This window comes from Bubalus bubalis, chromosome 19 (genome assembly GCF_019923935.1).
Source record: "Bubalus bubalis isolate 160015118507 breed Murrah chromosome 19, NDDB_SH_1, whole genome shotgun sequence".
NCBI classification, from domain to species: domain Eukaryota; kingdom Metazoa; phylum Chordata; class Mammalia; order Artiodactyla; family Bovidae; genus Bubalus; species Bubalus bubalis.
This window is the reverse complement of record NC_059175.1, coordinates 23,755,431-23,775,680: the sequence shown is the minus strand read 5'-3', so window position 1 is coordinate 23,775,680 and position 20,250 is coordinate 23,755,431. Positions and strand designations below refer to the sequence as shown.

Genomic DNA, 20,250 nt, shown 5'->3' with positions numbered 1-20,250 from the left:
CTGTTGATTCTGTTTCTCTAGAGAATCCTGATACAATAGTGGCGCCCTAAGATATGCAGGCGGAGAAGGCAATGGCACCCCACTCCAGTACTCTTGCCTGGAAGATCCCATGGATGGAGGAGCCTGGTAGGCTGCAGTTCATGGGGTTGCTACGAGTCAGACACGACTGAGCGACTTCGCTTTCACTTTTCACTTTCATGCAATGGAGAAGGAAATGGCAACCCACTCCAGTGTTCTTGCCTGGAGAATCCCAGGGACGGGGGAGCCTGGTGGGCTGCCATCTATGGGGTCGCACAGAGTTGGACACGACTGAAGCAACTTAGCAGCAGCAGCAGCAAGATATGCAGGTCCTAATCCCTAGAACCTCTGAATGTTCCCTCCTATGACAAAGAGGTTTTGCAGACGTGTTTATCAAGGTCAGGACCTTGAGATGGGGAGATCATCTTGGATTATGTGGGTCACCCCTCCCTCTAGAAGGAGGCAGAGGGAGACTTGACCACACACAGAGGAGGAGAAGGCAATGCGACCACAGAGGCAGAGGCTGGAGCATTGCTCAACCAAGAAATGCTGGCTCACCAGAAACTGGAAGAGGCAAGGAACAGCTCCTCCCCTAGTGCCTCTGGAAGAAGCAAGGCCCTGCTGACTCCTTGGCTTCTGCCAGCGAAACTGACTCTGGACCTCTAGCTTCCATAACTGTTAGAGAACACATGTGTGCTGTTTTAAGCCACAGAATTTGTGGTAATTTATTACATCAGTCATTAGAAACTAATACTTAGCACTCCTTATGCTTCCGTGGCTCACTGTGTGTGCTTCCGATAGAGCCAAGCCACATTTTATGAATAATAACAGCATTCATTGAGTGCTCAGTATGTGCCAAGCACTGAGATAAATGCATTAAAGGATTTTTCTTTAAAACTTCATCACAACGCAATGAGATAGGTACAATTATTTCCCCCATTCTCCAGAGCTGGAAAGTGAAGGTTAACAGGCTTGAACAAGATAACTTGAGCAAAGACACAGCGCTGACAAGTAGGAGATCCAGGATTCAGGCCACCGCAATTGTACCCAACACGACAGCCCCCGCAGCATGCAGTGCACAACCTCATAACCGACCAGGGCAACCTGCGGTTTCAACTCACAAAGCCATTCCGTCTTCAGTCCCCGTGCTTTTAACATCTCTGCTCATGCTGTAGTCTCAGTGTTTGTGTCTCTCCCCTCTTCCTCCACAAAATCATATTGAAATCCTAACCCCTAATGGTTGGTGTCAGTAGGTGAGGCCTTTAGGAAGTGAATAGGTCATGAGGGCAAAGTGAAAGCAAAGTTAGTCGCTCAGTCATGTCCAACTCTTGGCAACTCCATGGGGTGTAGCCCACCAGGCTCCTCTGTCCATGGGATTTTCCAGGTGGGAATACAGGAGTGGGTTGCCATGCCCTTCTCCAGGGGATCTTCCCAACCCAGGGATCGAACCCAGGTCTCCTATACTGGAGACAGAGTCTACCATCTGAACCACCAGGGAAGCTCAGATGGTAAAGAATGGGATTCATGCCCTTAGAAAAGAGGCCCCACAGAGCTATCCAGCTGCTTCCACTACGGGAGGGCACAGCAAGAAGTCTGCGGCCCACCAGACAGCCTTCAGCTGGCCACACTGGGACCCTGACCTCAGACTTCCAGCCTCCAAAACTGTGAGAAATAAAATCCTATTGTTTATAAGCTGCCCAGTCTGTGGTGTTTTGTTACAGCAGCCCACACAGACTAAGACAGCTCATATTTCACTTTCCTGATTATTTTTATGTCCTCCTACTATATCAGCAGTTCCTGAAGACCAGAGACTCTGTCTTTTCTCTTACTAGCCTCAGATTACAGGATATTTATTGGCATCTAGGAGTGCATGAACAAATGAATGAATCTCTTTCCTCTGAGGCAATTAATCCTGAAAAGGCACAAGGGATTTAAGAAAGAATCTAGAGGCAGGGAAATAAGCTATCTTCTTTCTTTCTTTTCCATTAAGAATGATTTTCAAATTGGACAGCATATAATAAACATTTCTGCAGAAACTGGAGAGTGAGATAAATTAAGCAGTAAGTACTCATCTGAGCATTTTAAATAAGTTCAATCTCTGGGACCAGATAAATGAAACCTCAGAACACTGGCAACACTTCCAGAATGGACACTGATTAGTGATCTATGATGACAAATGAGAAAATGCCCCCCAAATTTAGATAGACAAATGTTTTTCATGGTTTTCCAATAGGAGGAATAAGTCACTAGAAATAAGTAGCTTGCAGACAGCAGTCTGGAAGGCACAAGTCTTATTGGATCCATGTGAGCCTGAATGAATCCCCCTGCAATATACTACAGGGGGGCTGTCCCTGGCCTAACACTGTTCAATTTGTTATTAGTGGTTTGAATGGGAAATTATCAAAACTATTTTTCCCAAGTTGAGAAGAAAGTTAAAATATTAAAAATATAAAACCTGGGACAAAGACCAAAGTCAGCAAAACTCCATTCAATAAGAATATGTGAAAAATCTTCCCATTTAGATTGTTTTCACTGCACAGGCCTAACGTGGGAAAGAACTGATAAGAAGTGAAAATGACAGGCAGTTTTAAACTACCACCTCCAGAATATGAGACAACAGCATAACGCCATTACTTTGCTTAAGTAGTGCAATTTTAGCTCTTAGTAAAGGAAAAACAGCGTCCAGGAAAAAAGCAGGCAAGATCTGATTATCTCTGCACGAGTCAGAACTCATCTGGAGAACTGCAGCCAGTCTCAGAACCATTCTTTTAAAAGGAGATGGACAAGCCAGGATTCAAAATTTGATTTTATTTGGAGGAAAGAGACCACAATAATAGGAGATCAGGGAAAACACAGTAACAGAGCAACACACGAATGGGGTGAAGGCACCTGGGATACCTCGTCCAGAGGAAAGGAGGCCCAAAAGGAACTGTATTCTTTATTTTTTATCGGTTGTGCCACACAGCTGGTGGGATCTTAATTTCCCCACCAGGATTCGAACCCGCATCCCTGCATTGGAAAGTCCTGGAACTGTCTTCTTTAAAGGGAAGCAATTTATGAAATAAAAGAAAACACGTATTTTTATATTGCTCTCCTGTGACAAAACGAGGACCGACCCCGTGAAACTAGGACTGACCCCTGATGCATGGGAGGAGGCAAATCTGTATCCACACAAATGACCATTCAAAGAGTTAGAACTCAATCACTGGTAACATTTTGAATATATAGTTCTCAGGCAGCCCCTCCATGAAGGAAGGACATGTGGTTTTTAAGGGCACAGATGAACATTTTTTAAGAGTTATGTATTTTAATGTGTGTTTTTTAATGTTTTAAATTTTTCAAAGTTGATAGAAAGTTTTCCCTTATGAAAATTAATTCGAGTAAAATAAATGACGATTTGAACCAAAAAAAAAATTAAGTCATTAACAAATGGTATGCAGACAGGGCAAAAATCAGATGGTATGCAAATAACTATAGCTTAAGAAACACTGCTGTAGACTGTGGTATTTCATCTTCAATGTTTTTAAACTTTTGTTTCAGGATCTATCTCCTGCTGAGGAAATGCCTGTCGCATAGTTTTAAATGACTCAAGTATTTATTAATAGAGAGGAAGAGGAAGATAAGAAAAATAAGACAAAGAAGGGAAAAGGGATGAATGACTTGATAGTCCAAGCACATCAGTGTGGCTTGTTTACCTTTAGAGTTCACATCATATTGACACTAAATCGGGAGGAATGCAGGGCACCAAGGCCAAAAAATAAATAGGATAGAGAGGTTAAAAATAAGGTCAGGAAGTAACAAAATGAAACAACTAGGAAAATAGAAACAAATACATATCTAGTGATAAATAATCTGACACACAAATATTCAGTGGGCGGGAAAAACTTAGCCATCCCAAGGAAAGACATGCTGGTGATGTCAGGATCTTTCTAGAACCCAGTGGCAGAGACAAAAGTAGCAAAGATGGCCCAGCAACTCTCCAACATATCCCCCCAACCAGCCTTTCTTAGCCTCTGAATGTCTGCCCCTACCACCACCCTCACCACCACAAGCTCAACACAGCAGTCCACAAGACATTTCAAATTCAGGTCCTCAATACTATTTCAGTTTAGTCGTGAAGACCAAAATGTTTATCTTCTCCTTCTTTAACATCCAATGCCTCCTTGTCCTAGGGAGCAACACTACCCAAGCAAAGACTGTCAAGATGAGACATCCTTAATTCTGTCTTGCCAACACCTGCCACTAGGGGCTCCAGAGTGTCTTTAGCATCTATGCCTTCCTTTCTATGTCCCTGACCAAGGTTGCCTTTCTTAATAAGTTCTAGTCTCTGTTTGACTTGTTGCTCTGCAGACTCTGACCCCTTCCAGAGAACTTCAGTACACATGGCCAAGGTTTCAGCTGTTCTTCTCCACTCCCTCCCCTCTTCAGACCCTTACAGTGATTTCTTATAAAACTAAATGTCTCCTGATGAATAAAACCCCTTCACCAGAGGGGTAGTACTGTCATATTCACCAGCAGTCTGACATTTCACGTTTTCTCCTAAGTAAGCATATTTTGTCTATTACAAAAAAAAAAGTAGTTTAACGCCTTTAAAATAGTTTTGCTTATGAAGTTGAAAGTCCTAAATTCTAATTTTAGCTGTCCCTCTTACTAGTTCTGTGATAATGAGGGAGCTATTAACTTTTTCATATTTCAAAATATTATTACATAAGGTCTGTAAAGATCTTTATACAACACATGATTCCCTTTACCATAACTATATACATCAGATCAGATCAGATCAGTCGCTCAGTCGTGTCCGACTCTTTGCGACCCCATGAATCGCAGCACGCCAGGCCTCCCTGTCCATCACCAACTCCCAGAATTCACTCAGACTCACGTCCATAGAGCCAGTGACGCCATCCAGCCATCTCATCCTCTGTCGTCCCCTTCTCCTCTTGCCCCCAATCCCTCCCAGCATCAGGGTCTTTTCCAATGAGTCAACTCTTCACACGAGGTGGCCAAAGTACTGGAGTTTCAGCTTTAGCATCATTCCTTCCAAAGAAATCCCAGGGCTGATCTCCTTCAGAATGGACTGGTTGGATCTCCTTGCAGTCCAAGGGACTCTCAAGAGTCTTCTCCAACACCACAGTTCAAAAGCATCAATTCTTTGGCACTCGGCCTTCTTCACAGTCCAACTCTCACATCCATACATGACCACAGGAAAAACCATAGCCTTGACTAGACGAACCTTTATTGGCAAAGTAATGTCTCTGCTTTTCAATATGCTATCTAGGCTGGTCATAACTTTCCTTCCAAGGAGTAAGCGTCTTTTAATTTCATGGCTGCAGTCACCATCTGCAGTGATTTTGGAGCCCAGAAAAATAAAGTCTGACACTGTTTCCACTGTTTCCCCATCTATTTTCCATGAAGTGATGGGACCAGATGCCATGATCTTCGTTTTCTGAATGTTGAGCTTTAAGCCAACTTTTTCACTCTCCTCTTTCACTTTCATCAAGAGGCTTTTGAGTTCCTCTTAACTTTCTGCCATAAGGGTGGTGTCATCCGCATATCTGACATAAAAAATTGCTTTCTACAAGTGTTATTGGAATCATGTGTAGTATAAAGCTCTTACAAACGTAAGTCATTTCTTCAGCACTTGGTTATTTGCTTCCTTATAATCATTCCCTAGTTGTTCCATTTGTTTTGTGTCCAAACTTGATTCCATACTTGTGTGAAGCTGCCTGCATCACTTACACTTTATGGTATCTTCTACAGTGCCTGAGTTGATTAATTAACTGAATCAACTGCTTTAGCCCATTCTTAACCCAGTAGCTTCCTTTAACCTTGACCTTCAACCTCATCAATCTCTTCTCCTCCTTTTGGAAGCCTTCCTAGATCTTCTGAAAGAATTTTGGTGGGTTTTCTAACATATGATCCCTATAAAGAGAAATTTAAAATGCAGATTTATCTATAATCTGAAGATGGTCTCAGTATGGATAGAACATGTAAGCAATGATGACAGATCCCCAGAAAGCTAAGAGATGATGAAATCAAATATATACAGAGAAAGACTCTGCCAAATGAAAAAAGGAGAAATTGTTAAGATCCAGAATCTGTGTTCACCACTGTCTAGGGTGGAAATTCTCCAAACTGTTGTCTTGAATGTTTGGTTAATGGGCCTGTATGAATACTTATATATCATAAGTATATATCTATATATATATATGTATATATCATGCTCCCAAGCCTTAAGAATCATAAAATTAACAAATCTACTCTGATCTGATTTTGTCCGTGACAAGAGACTTACTTAAGCTTTCAAAGTTGTTTCCATATAGAGTGAATTTTCTGGTCAAACTAACATAAAATATCAGGTCTGCACAATTGTTATATTTCTGGTTGTAAAAACTAGCATGGTGGCTTCTACAGCAATTTCTTGCAAGTTCATACAGCATAATATTGGCCTTCTCAAGTCCTTTCAGCTTCGGATCACTCAATGGGAGATTCTCAGAAAACAATGGACTAGAAGCTATCATAACAATTTTATTAAAATTACATCACCCTTTGGGGTCCTGGCTGGGACATGGTCAGTCAACATCCTTTCCAGAGTTCTCCCTCTGTCCCCCGTCTCAAAGCACAGTTATAATGGGATGGATTTACATGATTCAAATTATATCAGGTTCTGTGAATTAAATTTTAAAACTATTTGCTTAAATAGTCTGAGGAGTTAACGTAGCTGCTGTAGACACAGAGACATGAAATACGTTTAGTGTGGAAGATAAAGGGAAATGAAAGAAGCTTGTTGCTCTGTAAACCAGAAAAAGATTAAGGTCTAATGTGTCTCAGACTTAAATGTGCTCTTGAGTCATGAGGGGATCTTGTAAAAACACAGACCCTGATTCAAAACAGGCTGGGATGAAACCTGAAACAAGCACCCAGGTGACGGCAGTGCTACAAACAAGGACCAGAGTTGGAGGAGGAAAACCAGAGAATTTAAGCTATAGATAGCAGTGTTCAGATGTAATATAAACACAGGGGCTTTATCTTTTTCAATGACTCAGCTAGAAAACACCAAAATAATATTATCACAGTTAAGTGATAGAATACATTTTGTGTACATTTTTAGTTTTTACTAGAAATTTTATTTACAAGAGATTAGTTTTCTTTTGTATTCATTCTTATCAGGGGCCAAGAGTGGGAGTGAAGTGGTTTATGGTCTCAGAAGGTTTAGGTGCCTCAGCTGTGGGCATTGCTCAGCTGCCTCCAAACACACACAGCCCAGGATCAGGGCTGGCAGCCACTTTAGCATTTCCTCTAAATCTCCAGAGATCTAACAGCAATGGGAAGGGACTCTCACAAGCTTCTAAATCATTCCATGCACTTTCCTAGCACTTTCTGCAAATTCACCACATCATCAACAGTCAGGCCCTGGTGGAACAAAGCAACTTCATTCAAAACTTGCTATGTGTCCTAAACAGGGCATTTTTTAAAATGGCTAAAGGAACCACGGCTTTCGGGATACGCAGCCTTCAATTCCCTTTCCATATTTGCGCCTAAAATTTTCAACAAAGTTAGGCTTCCCATAGAAGGTGGCAGCCACAGAAAAAAATGAAGACAAAAGATGAAACAACTAGATGATACACCCAAGTAGAAAGGTGGGGGGCGGGGGGTTGGGGGAGCAGTGTTTGCCTTTTGTATAGAAATATCTTCCCTGGTAGCTCAGTTGGTTAAGAATCTGCCTGCAATGAAGGAGACCACCAGTAGTGCCCGAGACCTGGGTTTGATCCCTGGGTTAGGAAGATCCCCTGGAGAAGGAAATGGCAACCCACTCCAGTATTCTTGCCTGAAAAATTCTATGGACAGAGGAGCCTGGTGGGCTAAAGTCCATGGGGTCACAAGAGTCGGGCATGACTTAGCGACTAAATCACCACCACCACCATCTTATTTAATTGTTAAAGTCCGGCGTTATTATAGAGTTAAGTTTTTCCCCATCTAGAGTTTGCAGCCCATTGGTGAACCTTAAAATCATTTTGAAATCAAAAGCAGGCTGTTTTAAAAACACAATAGACCAGGATGTGCTGCAGTTCAAAGGGGAAACCTCATTTAATAAAACTTCTCAGTTACACCTGTCTGTGTATGTACTGAGTTATACCATAAAGTGCATTTCTTACTATGCACCATAACCAAAAATTTGAAAACTCACTGAACTATAGTTTGTTCTACGATACAGGTGGGTTTTTTAAAGACATCATTGTTTTTCATCTGTTTATTTTTACTATATTCACCTGGCTCTGCCTTAGCTGGATGAAGTCGGAGCAACTAGCTTTTTCAGATATTTCACTGCCTTTTCCACTATAAATTCCTTGAACTTACAGTATGCTTAAGCCATATGACTTTATATACATATAAATATCAAATTCCTACTGATTAGGTGACATACCAATAGACCAATTTAATTGCCACTCTGAACTACCAGGTATTATACACCCAATCTGCTACATTCAAGCCAACTGCTGGAAGCACTTTACAGCTTTTAAGATACAAGGGCACCATCTTCTGGTGAAATATTTTCTTTGTTGGGCAGATATGAAAGAGCTACCAAAAATGTCATTTTTCGAGCAAAAATTACAACTGACATCGTATATACATTGATACTTTTAGAGCTTTTTACTTCATTTAGGAGTTTGCTCCATCTCTGAGAAGGCGCTTTCTATTCCCCAGCAGTGACAGGAGCTAGTCTGTCCTTCCTAACTTTCCGTTAAGCGGAGCTGGTTTCAAGTTTCAGCTCCTCCTCAAATTCCAGCTTGCTGAGACTTTCCTCTAGAATCATCCAAAATGGAGCCTCTCACAGCCTACCCTTTGAGATGTTCAGGGCCCAAAGCAAAGGCATTTGCAGTCTTGCTGTCTATGGTTCTGTGCACAGTAATGCTATTCCTCCTACAACTCAAATTCCTAAAGCCTAAAATCAACAGCTTTTATACCTTTGAAGTGAAAGATGCAAATGGAAGGGCGGTTTCTCTGGAAAAGTTTAAAGGCAAAGTAAGTTGCACCTTCTGATTTTTCTGTTGTTTGTCCATGTTCTCTGCTTATTGTCTTAACAGTCCATTTTTTACTATTATATGTTCATGTTATAATTTAGTCCTCAGAGAAATTAGTATATCACTTTAGCCATCAGTGCTCTCATAGTTTATATGCTAATTGATAACTGATTATCTTAACTATTTGCTTTAAGATGTTTTAAGTGCTGGATTAATACTTTATATTATTTAGGAAATTCTAATAGTAATGTGATTATGGAGTATGCCATATAATGTGAATATGAAAGTATTAACTCCACAATCTAACAGCATTAAAAAGCACCCTATCAATAATCATATTTTATCTTTTATTTAAAAAAAAACTTTCATGAGTACCTAGGGCTTTATTAATGGTTGTGATCTTTCAGAGTTTTAACTCAGGCATTCGGGTTATGATTTTCAGTAGAATTGGGGACATCTACTGTATCGAATAAATTTCATAAAAATATGAAATAACCATCTATCAAAGGTTGTATTCCTCCAAAATGGTTTAGGGTTTTAACTACTTGCAGAATTTTTTTTTAATCTTTTATTTGCTTCACTTTCCGGTTGGATTTTTTTCTTTTTCCGGGAGGTTGCACTAGTTGTAAACGTGGCTAGTGACTGCCAACTCACAGACAGAAATTACTTAGCACTGCAGGAACTGCACAAAGAGTTTGGACCATTCCACTTCAGCGTCTTGGCTTTTCCATGCAATCAGTTTGGAGAATCGGAGCCCCGCCCGAGCAAGGAAGTAGTATCTTTTGCAAGAAATAACTTCGGAGTAACATTCCCCATCTTCCACAAGATTAAGATTCTAGGATCCGAAGCAGAACCTGCATTTAGATTTCTTGTTGGTAAATATCTACCTTGCCTCACCAATTTAATGTCTTTAGTTGCTTTCATTTTTAAAACAAATGTACCAGGACCATACTTTCCTATTTCATTTTAAATGTTTTAGTGGGAAAGTTTTATAAAACTATCAAAGAGCTAGATTCTCATCCTCTGTAACTTTCTAGAAGTTATGCTTTCCTAAAATCAATGTTTTAACTTCTTGGATGGCAAAATAAATCTACTACAGTGTATTTTGTTCCTTATTATTTTCCCAAAGAATATACTTTAAGCTGGCTACACATCTCTTATCAATATTGCTGAGCATTATTAGTTAAACTAATCTTTCTGGTTAATTTTATGTTGTCTTATCTGAGATATTATCCTCAAGGGTGAATAACATCTCAGTTTGCCAGGTGGTTTTTGGTAAAATTCAAAATAACATATCCTGATTTTTTTTGGAGGAGGGTAGTGTAAGGCTACCTCTGTAATTAAGCTAATTATGGAAGTCTATTTAAAGATTTTTTTCAGCATAAAGGGAGTGCAGTATTGTGACTAAGGGCTAAGCTTTAGCCCCAGCATACCTGGGTTGAAATCCCTGCTCTGTTGCCTTTGCTGTGTGACTCCAGGCATGTAACTTAACTTCTCTGTGTCTGTTTCCTCCTTTGTAAAATGACATCAATAGTATCTACCCCTTAAGATTGTTTGCAGGGTTAAGTGTGTTAATAATAAAAATAAAGCACTTACTTACAGAGCTTCCACTGTGCCAGACCCTATTCTAAAGGACATTCAGCTCATGTCCTCTCATCTAACTTATGTGGATGATTGCCTCAGTCGTTTCCACTGCAGGTAATTTGAATTTTGCTAAAACCATGACCTTAGCCAGGCAATCAATCTTCCAATCCAACAAACTGGCTAATGATATTCTATAATATTTAAGTATGAAAGCAGAATCTTCCAAAAACATGGTATTCAAATTTCTAGGGAAAGTCAGCATAATGCCTAACACCATCAATAACAATGAAAGTGAGGTCTTTATTCCTTTTATTTCCAGGATACACTGAGATGAAGAAAAGCCAGAGCATGTGTCCGTGTAGTTATCTCTCAATTATAACAGCCAAATACTTGAGCCCAATAGCTCCTAGGTTCTTCCCCTTTGTCACTAAAAAAGAAACTCCACTTACCCTGTGTAATCAAAAAGGTAACAGTGATTTAAGGTTTCACTAAAGTTAGATGAAGCTCCAAAGGCAAAGACTATGAAATGATGGCTAAATGAAAATTAGATCTTTTTAAGTTGGCCAAAATAGATGTGATCACAAACAAGATGGCTCTGTACAGGTGTGCAGGTTGTTCACTGAACAGGAATAAGGGGTCACATGGAGGCTGAAACCCAGGCAAATGAACCGTATGTGCCTAGGGACTGTTCCCACCTAGAAGGGTATCTTTTTCTAATTCACACAAAGATGCTGGCTAGAGAGAGCCCTGCTCTGATGAATGTTATCTTTTAAAATACATTTTCCTTTATAGAAAATGTCTATTGTTCAGAATGATTATAAGAAGACTTTAACCAATAATATGATGCTCCTACCAAGTCAATGATGTTTGAGCTAATCAGCAATACTCCTAATAATGAAATAATCAGTGTAAATGCTTGGCACAGTATGCAAAGTATAGCACACATAAGTAAACATTAGGCTACTTTTTTATTTTTTTTAACCTATGCTCCCGTATTGGTTCTTTCCCCAGCATAAACAAAGGATCGCCCACCTTTAAAAACTCTAAGCAGTATGTTCCTTCTACCTACCTCATCACTAACATCTTTGAAAGAATAGTTAACATTTGGTTTCTCTGCCTCCCTGTCTCTGCTTCCTTCTTAGAGCACCGTGTTTGATCTCTCATTCCAACGACCCTCCTGAACCTAGTGGGTCTCAGTGCCTATGACTTCTACTCCAGCTCCTTCTCTTCTTTCCAGGTTCCTTTATTCCTTCCACCCTTACCTCTACTGATCCTCAGGATTCTGCCACATCCACCTGGGCTCTCCTTACTCTGTCCCCTTTCCCTGGGTGAGCTCTAGCTCCTAAGCTCCAAAGCCTCCTCTTATGGGGTGTCCCACATAACCTGAATCCCCTCATGTACAAAAATGAACTTGTCGTCTTCCTCCTAATATCTACTTACTTTGCCTTGTCCCCTATTTTAAGAGCATGAGCTCTTCTAATAGAAAGGACTGGATATCAATCCGGACTCTACCATTCACTAGCTATGCGACCATGAGTCTAGACCTCCATTTTTCTCATCTGCAAAATGGGGATAATAATAATAGCCAAGCTTTACAGGGTTGCTATACAGATTAAATGAGAGGTCCATTTAAAGCACTAAGCATACATTACTAGGTATATAATAATTATTTATATTTTTCTCATGAAGTGAAGTGAAGTCACTCAGTCATGTCCAACTCTTTGCAACTGCGTGGACTATACAGTCCATGGAATTCTCCAGGCCAGAATAGTGGAGTGGGTAGCCTTTCCCTTCTCCAGGGAATCTTTCCAACCCAGGGATCAAACCCAGGTCTCCCACACTGCAGGCAGATTCTTCACCAGCTGAGCCACAAGGGAAGCCCCTTTTTTTCCTTCGTACTAGTCAATAATAATGCACACAAATCCTGTATGATATAAATAGAAAAAAGTTCTACATTTCTTGCCTAAATTAATATGTATCAAAAGGATGTCTACAGTTATTTAGCATTCCTTACTAAGTAATATATAACAATATCAAAAACATACACTTACTATGAAAAATAATCCATACATTCATGTTACCAAAGACCATAGAGCATCACTTTATCTTAAGAAAAAATGTTAAGCAACTGAAAGTTTCAGCTAGTGACAAGGTAAATTTTTTAGTGGTTCAGATCAACAAATCTAGCTGATTTCATTTCATGATTCTAGTTCAGTACAATCTTCAGTGAAATCACCAAGTATATAGACATCTGATTACACAGACTTTGAGTTTGTTTGGGTGTTTTGCTTTTTGTTTAGTTTGGTTTTTGAAATGATGACAATTCTAGAACTTGATTCTAAAGTTGTAATTTATTCAAATACTAATAGAAATGAAAATCTTGACAAAGAATAAAATTTTACTCATGAAAATATATTCTGATATTTTAGATTCTTCAAAGAAGGAACCAAGGTGGAACTTTTGGAAGTATCTGGTCAACCCTGAAGGTCAAGTTGTGAAGACCTGGAGGCCAGAGGAACCCATTGAAGTCATCAGGCCTGAGATAGCAGCTCTGATTAGACAAATGATTATAAAAAAGAAAGAGGATCTATGAAAATGCCATTGAACCATTATATGGCAATAGTCAGAATACAAAAATGTCTCCATGAGGGTTTGGTCCCCTTTTAAATTAACTCTGACAATTAAATATGGCACTGAAGGATAACTTTCCTTTTATGTTATCTTGTTAGTGAGTGGTAATGAATGTCCACAGTACAGATGTTACCTAAAGCAAAAATAAACAGCAGCCAATGACTCTTAATGAAATATATTAAATACTTCATCCAACCACACTAAATAATTCAGAATACCAATGTGCTTCAGTATCCTATTGTTTCACTTGACATTTTCTAGGATTGTACTTGATGGAAATGTCAACACACTAGACCACTGTTTGAATTCAAGATACTGTGTGACATTTCCAGAGTAACTGTAAATGATATTTTTATGTAATGAAAGGCAAAATAAACATTGAAAATGTGAAATATACATAGATTCTAATCCTTATGTTTTTTATTTCATGTACAGAATTTTGTTTGTTAAGTACAGGGTCATGGTATGTTTTACTATATCCAGCCAGATCAATGTCATTTAGTCACAAGATTCATGTCTGACTCTTTGCTACCCCATGGACTGTAGCCCACCAGGCTCCTCTGTCCATGGGATTTTCCAGGCAATAATACTGGAGTGGGTTGCCACTCTCCAATCCAGCCAGATCAGTTCAGTTCAGTTCAGTTCAGTCACTAAGTCGTGTCCGACTCTTTACGACCCCAAGGACTGCAGCACACCAGGCCTCCCTACCCATCACCAATTACCAGAGTTTACTCAAACTCATGTCCATTGAGTTGGTGTTGCCATCCAACCATCTCATCCTCTGTCGCCCCTTTCTCCTCCCACCTTCAATCTTTCCCAGCAACAGGGTCTTTTCAAATGAGTCAGTTCTTTACATTAGGTGGACAAAGTATTGGAGTTTCAGCCTCAGCATCAGTCCTTCCAACAAATATTCAGGACTGATTTCCTTTAGGATGGCCTGGTTGGATTTCATTGCAGTCCAAGGGACTCTCAAGAGTCTTCTCTAACACCACAGTTCAAAAGCATCAATTCTTTGGTGCTCAGCTTTCTTTATATTCCAACTCTCACATCCATACATGACTACTGGAAAAACCATAGCTTTGACTAGATGGAACTTTGTTGGCAAAGTAATGTCTCCACTTTTTAATATGCTAAGTTGGTCATAACTTTTCTTCCAAGGAGCAAGCATCTTTTAATTTCATGGCTGCAGTCACAATCTGCAGTGATTTTGGAGCCCCAAAAGATATAGTCTGTCACTGTTTGCACTGTTTCCCCATCTATTTGCCATAAAGTGATAGGACCAGATGCCATGATCTTAGTTTTCTGAATGTTGTTTTAAGCCGGCTTTTTCACTCTCTTCTTTCATCAAGAGGCTCTTTAGTTCCTCTTCACTTTCTGCCATAAGGGTGGTGTCATCTGCATGTCTGAGGTTATCGGTATTTCTCCCGGCAATCTTGATTCCAGCTTGTGCTTCATCCAGCCCAGCATTTCTCATGATGTACTCTGCATAGTTGTTTATTAATGACATTATCATTTAATGTCAATATAAATGACATAACATTTGAAAAAGACTTGATCATTTTCAGTATTTCTTATTTTCCAGAAGCAACTCAAATTCCACAATTAAAATATTAACACTTGAGTCGATCTGTATTTCTGAGTGAAAATTCCAAGTGTAAGAAAAAAGCCATAAGTATATGATCATTCAGCTTGATTCCTTCAGGTTAATTTTGGTTAATTCCTTACAGGTTAATTTTGGCTGCTAATCTGGTCAAACTAGATTAGCCATTTGGAAAAAATTCAATGGTACATCATTCTTATGGCTATAATAAGAAGAATCAACTCCAAACAGTCAAAATGGTTAATGTAAAAAAGGAGTGAGTGTAATTATAGGAGAAACATCAGCAATCACTGAGTCTGTTGAGAATCACAACATATCTTTTCTCCCGAAGTCCTGATCTTTATGTTTTATCAGCCTTCTAATTACTAACAAAGCAACCTTTGCTCCATGAAATATATCTTCATTTCATAAAGGAATTAAACAGGAATAGTGAATCACTGCAGATGGTGACTGCAGCCATGAAATTAAAAGACGCTTACCCCTTGGAAGGAAAGTTATGAACAACCTAGATAGCATATTCAAAAGCAGAGACATTACTTTGCCAACAAAGGTCCGTCTAGTCAAGGCTATGGTTTTTCCAGTTATCAGTATGAATGTGAGAGTTGGACTGTGAACAAAGCTGAGTGCAGAAGAATTGATGCTTTTGAACTGTGGTGTTGGAGAAGACTCTTGCGAGTCCCTTGGGCTGCAAGGACATCCAACCAGTCCATTCTGAAGGAGATCAGCCCTGGGATTTCTTTGGAAGGAGTGATGCTAAAGCTGAAACTCCAGTACTTTGGCCACCTCATGCGAAGAGTTGACTCATTGGAAAAGACTCTGATGCTGAGGGCAGGAGGAGAAGGGGACGACAGAGGATGAGATGGCTGGATGGCATCACTGACTCAATGGATGTGAGTCTGAGTAAACTCCGGGAGTTGGTGATGGACAGGGAGGCCTGGCGTGCTGCGATTCATGAGGTCACAAAGAGTCGGACACGACTGAGCAACTGAACTGAACTGAGTGGGGGCAAAACAATGTGAAAAAATTTGGCTAAGAAGGAAGACCCAATCTAAATAACTGAATTGACTCTCCAATTCTGACCTGATGATCAGTGAAAGTGAAGATTCTTTTTCATGATGAAATCAGCAATGCCCACCTGAGTATACAATTCTGCTACAGCACTTACAAGTTCTTAAACCAAATATATCCTGGAATACCTTCTGCTTCAACATATATGTCCAACCCCCAGCTCTGAATGGATTTAGTAAGCTCTCAGGTAGGGGTGGAGTCTGGTTCCCCTCAGGTCAAGGGGATCTGCCGGAGCACCTAAAGAATGGCAGTGTGTAAGCAAGCCTGCTTCTCCCTCTCACCAGCAGCAGGGCCTTCAGCCAGGGCACTGCTTTTCAGTTTTCTCACCTGTAAATTGGTTATAGTGGGGGTGGGGGGAGTCAAACTGAACAAAAAGCCCCTTCCAAGTTACCAAGGTGTGTCAAGTAATCAGAAATCAATACTAACCTATTGTTGAAGAAATGGAAACCACCTAACCAGTCTATCCATCCTTTGCAAGTGTGCCACCAAAAGCCTTTAAGCAATTTGAATTCTGGGCCTCTAAGCAAAACTTTGTTTAGCCCTCAAGTGCTGCTTCCAGAACATCCTTGCCACATACTCCCACTTATGACTTCCATGAGTTCACAGCAGTGCTGCGGGACTGCTGGGGTGTTTATGTGCTCACATCAGGGTATGTGCAGCAGTGCAGAGGCTACACCAACACCCCACTGCCAGACAGACCAGAACTGTCCCGGAGAACACAATTCAGATGTCCATCCTGCCCCAAACCACTAGTTCTCTCCAAAGGCATATAAAGTGGGTTTTTCACTTATGTATCTCCTGACTTGCTTGCCTTATTCAGTCGGCAATCTCCACTAGATTAGACTTGAGTCTCTCCTCTCACCACTCTGAGGATGCAGGGAGGGCAGGTGGGGGTTTGAATGTGTGACATATGGGTGTCCATTCAGGGTTATGGCATCCAACCAGGCCGTGCTGTGTGCTCAGTCACTTCAGCTGTGTCTGACTTGATGTGACCTATGGACGGTAGGCTGCCAGGCTCCTCTGTCCACAGGACTCTTCAGGCAAGAATACTGGAATGGGTTGCCGTGCTCTCCTCCAGGGGATCTTCCCGACCCAGAAATCAAACCCACATCTCTGGCATCTCCTGCATTGCAGGTGGGTTCTTTACCCACTGAGTCACCCGGGAAGCCTGTCCAACCAGGCTACATGTGGTAAAAGGGAGGAGAGCCATTTGCTCATGTGTTGCTTCCCAGACCTTAAATGTCTCATGAACACTGCCAGCAAACACACAGAGAAAAAAAAAAAAAAAATGCATCTTTCCTGAATTGTGCATAAGCTCTATCTCAGCGTCAAAAAGTCTGGGACATAAACTGCTACGGGCTGCCTGGCTGAGAAGGATAACAGAAAAATAGTAGGTAAAAGAGTATTCAGTAGCTGCCCTTCTGACACAGACAAAATCTATTTTACTTTTAGTGGTTAATAATTCAATGACTTGAAGTTAGTTTCCGTTTGTTTGGGAAGTGGAGAGGAGTACTTCCTACTAACTCCTGATCTTCATCTAATAGCAGCAGAGTGTGCTTTTACATATAGCAGAGTGTGCTGGAGATTTGAATAAATATGAATTGGCCAGAAATATTCCCTAGAAGTTGTATTTCATTTTTGAAATTTTATACTAATCATAGTGTACCTATAGCATGTATATAAATGTAATTCTTAATAACTATAGTTAATCACAATGGTGTGATCACTCACCTAGAGCCAGACATCCTGGAATGTGAAGTCAAGTGGACCTTAGAAAGCATCACTATGAACAAAACTGGTGGAGGTGATGGTATTCCAGTGGAGCTATTTCAAATCCTGAAAGATGATGCTGTGAAAGTGCTGCACTCAATATGCCAACAAATTTGGAAAACTCAGCAGTGGCCACAGGACTGGAAAAGGTCCATTTTCATTCCAATCCCAAAGAAAGGCAATGCCAAAGAATGCTCAAACTACCACATAATTGCACTCATCTCACATGCTAGTAAAGTAATGCTCAAAATTCTCCAAGCCAGGCTTCAGCAATATGTGAACCGTGAACTTCCTGATGTTCAAGCTGGTTTTAGAAAAGGCAGAGGAACCAGAGATCAAATTGCCAACATCCGCTGGATCATGGAAAAAGCAAGAGAGTTCTAGAAAAACATCTATTTCTGCTTTATTGACTATGCCAAAGCCTTTGACTGTGTTGATCACAATAAACTGTGGAAAATTCTGAAAGAAATGGGAATACCAGACTACCTGACCTGCCTCTTGAGAAACCTATATGCAGGTCAGGAAGCAACAGTTAGAACTGGACATGGAACAACAGACTGGTTCCAAATAGGAACCAGTCAAGGCTGTATATTGTCACCCTGCTTGTTTAACTTATATGCAGAGTCCATCATGAGAAACGCTGGACTGGAAGAAGCACAAGATGGAATCAAGATTGCCGGGAGAAATATCAATAACCTCAGATATGCAGATGACACCACCCTTATGGCAGAAAGTGAAGAGGAACTCAAAAGCCTCTTGATGAAAGTGAGAGGAGAGTGAAAAAGTTGGCTTAAAGCTCAACATTCAGAAAACGAAGATCATGGCATCTGGTCCCATCACTTCATGGCAAATAGATGGGGAAACAGTGGAGACAGTGTCAGACTTTATTTTGGGGGGCTCCAAAATCACTGCAGATGGTGACTGCAGCCATGAAATTAAAAGACGCTTACTCCTTGGAAGGAAAGTTATGACCAACCTAGATAGCATATTGAAAAGCAGAGACATTACTTTGCTAACAAAGGTCCGTCTAGTCAAGGCTATGGTTTTTTCCTGTGGTCATGTATGGATGTGAGAGTTGGACTGTGAAGAAAGCTGAGCACCAAAGAATTGATGCTTTTGAACTGTGGTGTTGGAGAAGACTCTTGAGAGTCCCTTGGACTGCAAGGAGATCCAACCAGTCCATTCTAAAGGAGATCAGTCCTGGGTGTTCATTGGAAGGACTGATGCTAAAGCTGAAACTCCAATACTTTTGCCACCTCATGGGAAGAGTTGACTTTTGGAAAAGACTCTGATGCTGGGAGGGATTGGGAGCAGAAGGAGAAGGGGACTACAGAGGATGAAATGGTTGGATGGCATCACCGACTCGATAAGACATGAATTTGAGTGAACTCCGGGAGTTGGTGATGGATAGGGAGGCCTGGTGTGCTGTGATTCATGGGGTCGCAAAGAGTGGGACACGACTGAGCGACTGAACTGAACTGAACTGATAGTATATATGGGCTTCCCTGGTACTCAGTAAAGAATCCACCTGCAATGCAGGAGACCCAGGTTCAATCCTTGGGTCAGGAAGATCCTCTGGAGAAGGGAATGGCTACCCACTCCAGTATTCTTGCCTGGGAAATCCCATGGACAGAGGACCCTGGTGGGCTACAGTCTATTGGGTCACAAGAGTCAGACAGGACTTAGTGACTAAACCACCACCATGTAACAAACATACAGTGGTGACTCATGAAGGCTTAACAACCAAATCCCTAGTGGAGGAGTTCCAAGTTTCGGCATTTCCAATTTCTATGGTGTGAACACTTGCACACAGTCAATTTTAATCTACTAATTGTTTCGTAACTGGCTTGTAAAATTTCTGAAAATTTAGCAATCGATTCTCACCAACTAGGACAAGCTGGCTCTAGCACAAAAAGATTTAAATCAGACTCAATCAGGGTATCAGAAGAATCTCCAAAGAGAAAAATCTGAAGCAAAAACATAACATATATACTCCTTGTTATCACAAATATACTATTTTGACAGATTATATATAAATGTGGATGTATATGCAGTTACTGAATTATGAAAAGCTGCTAACTTTAGTATATAGTGTATACTCACACTATAATGACCTAACTGGACTGCAGGTAATTTCAAGTAGGAAAACACTCCAGTAAAAAATAAGAAAAATATATATATATATATACAAAATCTAAGAAGGAAAACAAAAACTACTTGTCTATTTTCTTTATGGCTGTTTCAAGACTGCCCATCATGAGCTGGAAAATCCTGAGTGATCCCTGTACAAAATCACGTGTAGTCCTGACAACATTTCCCTTTGAAAGAAAAATGTCAGGTTTGGGTGAAGCTAATATGGTGACACTCTATATTTATGCCTCAGCTTGACTTCATCTTCCCCAGGGAACAATAAAATCCTAACTGTTACACCAAGAAAATAATACATCACACTTCTTTCCATTCTCCACATACCCTCTTCCCTCTGAATAGTTAAGGCCACACTTTGCTGAGGGAAGCCTTCTCTTTTGGGGGCAGGGGCTGCTGGGGGAGGGCAAGTAA

General features: G+C 40.6%; 2 protein-coding genes across 3 annotated transcripts in view; one reads left to right on the top strand and one right to left on the bottom strand.

The window, feature by feature from the left end:
- The window catches only part of CDC20B (cell division cycle 20B), a 68,141-nt gene that overhangs the window by 42,848 nt on the left and 5,043 nt on the right, over positions 1-20,250 (bottom strand). The gene's annotated exons all lie outside the window — the stretch shown is intronic.
- On the top strand, positions 8,435-13,649 carry GPX8 (glutathione peroxidase 8 (putative)). Of its 2 annotated transcripts, XM_006074161.4 has the most exons (3): positions 8,490-9,039; positions 9,652-9,913; positions 13,052-13,649. In XM_006074161.4, exons 1-3 carry the CDS (start codon positions 8,836-8,838, stop codon positions 13,213-13,215), a joined length of 630 nt encoding a protein of 209 aa, XP_006074223.3. In that variant the 5' UTR covers positions 8,490-8,835; the 3' UTR covers positions 13,216-13,649. The 2 variants fall into 2 exon arrangements, with proteins under 2 accessions (XP_025126313.3, XP_006074223.3); XM_025270528.3 differs by lacking the exon at positions 9,652-9,913 and having other exon boundaries at positions 8,435-9,039.

Bases quoted from the DNA above. Each gene is read 5' to 3' on its own strand.
- GPX8 (XM_006074161.4), top strand. From the start codon at position 8,836: ATGGAGCCTCTCACAGCCTACCCTTTGAGATGTTCAGGGCCCAAAGCA. The intron at 9,040-9,651 runs GTAAGTTGCACC...TTTTTCCGGGAG, and splicing joins TGGAAAAGTTTAAAGGCAAA to GTTGCACTAGTTGTAAACGT. The intron at 9,914-13,051 runs GTAAATATCTAC...CTGATATTTTAG, and splicing joins TGCATTTAGATTTCTTGTTG to ATTCTTCAAAGAAGGAACCA.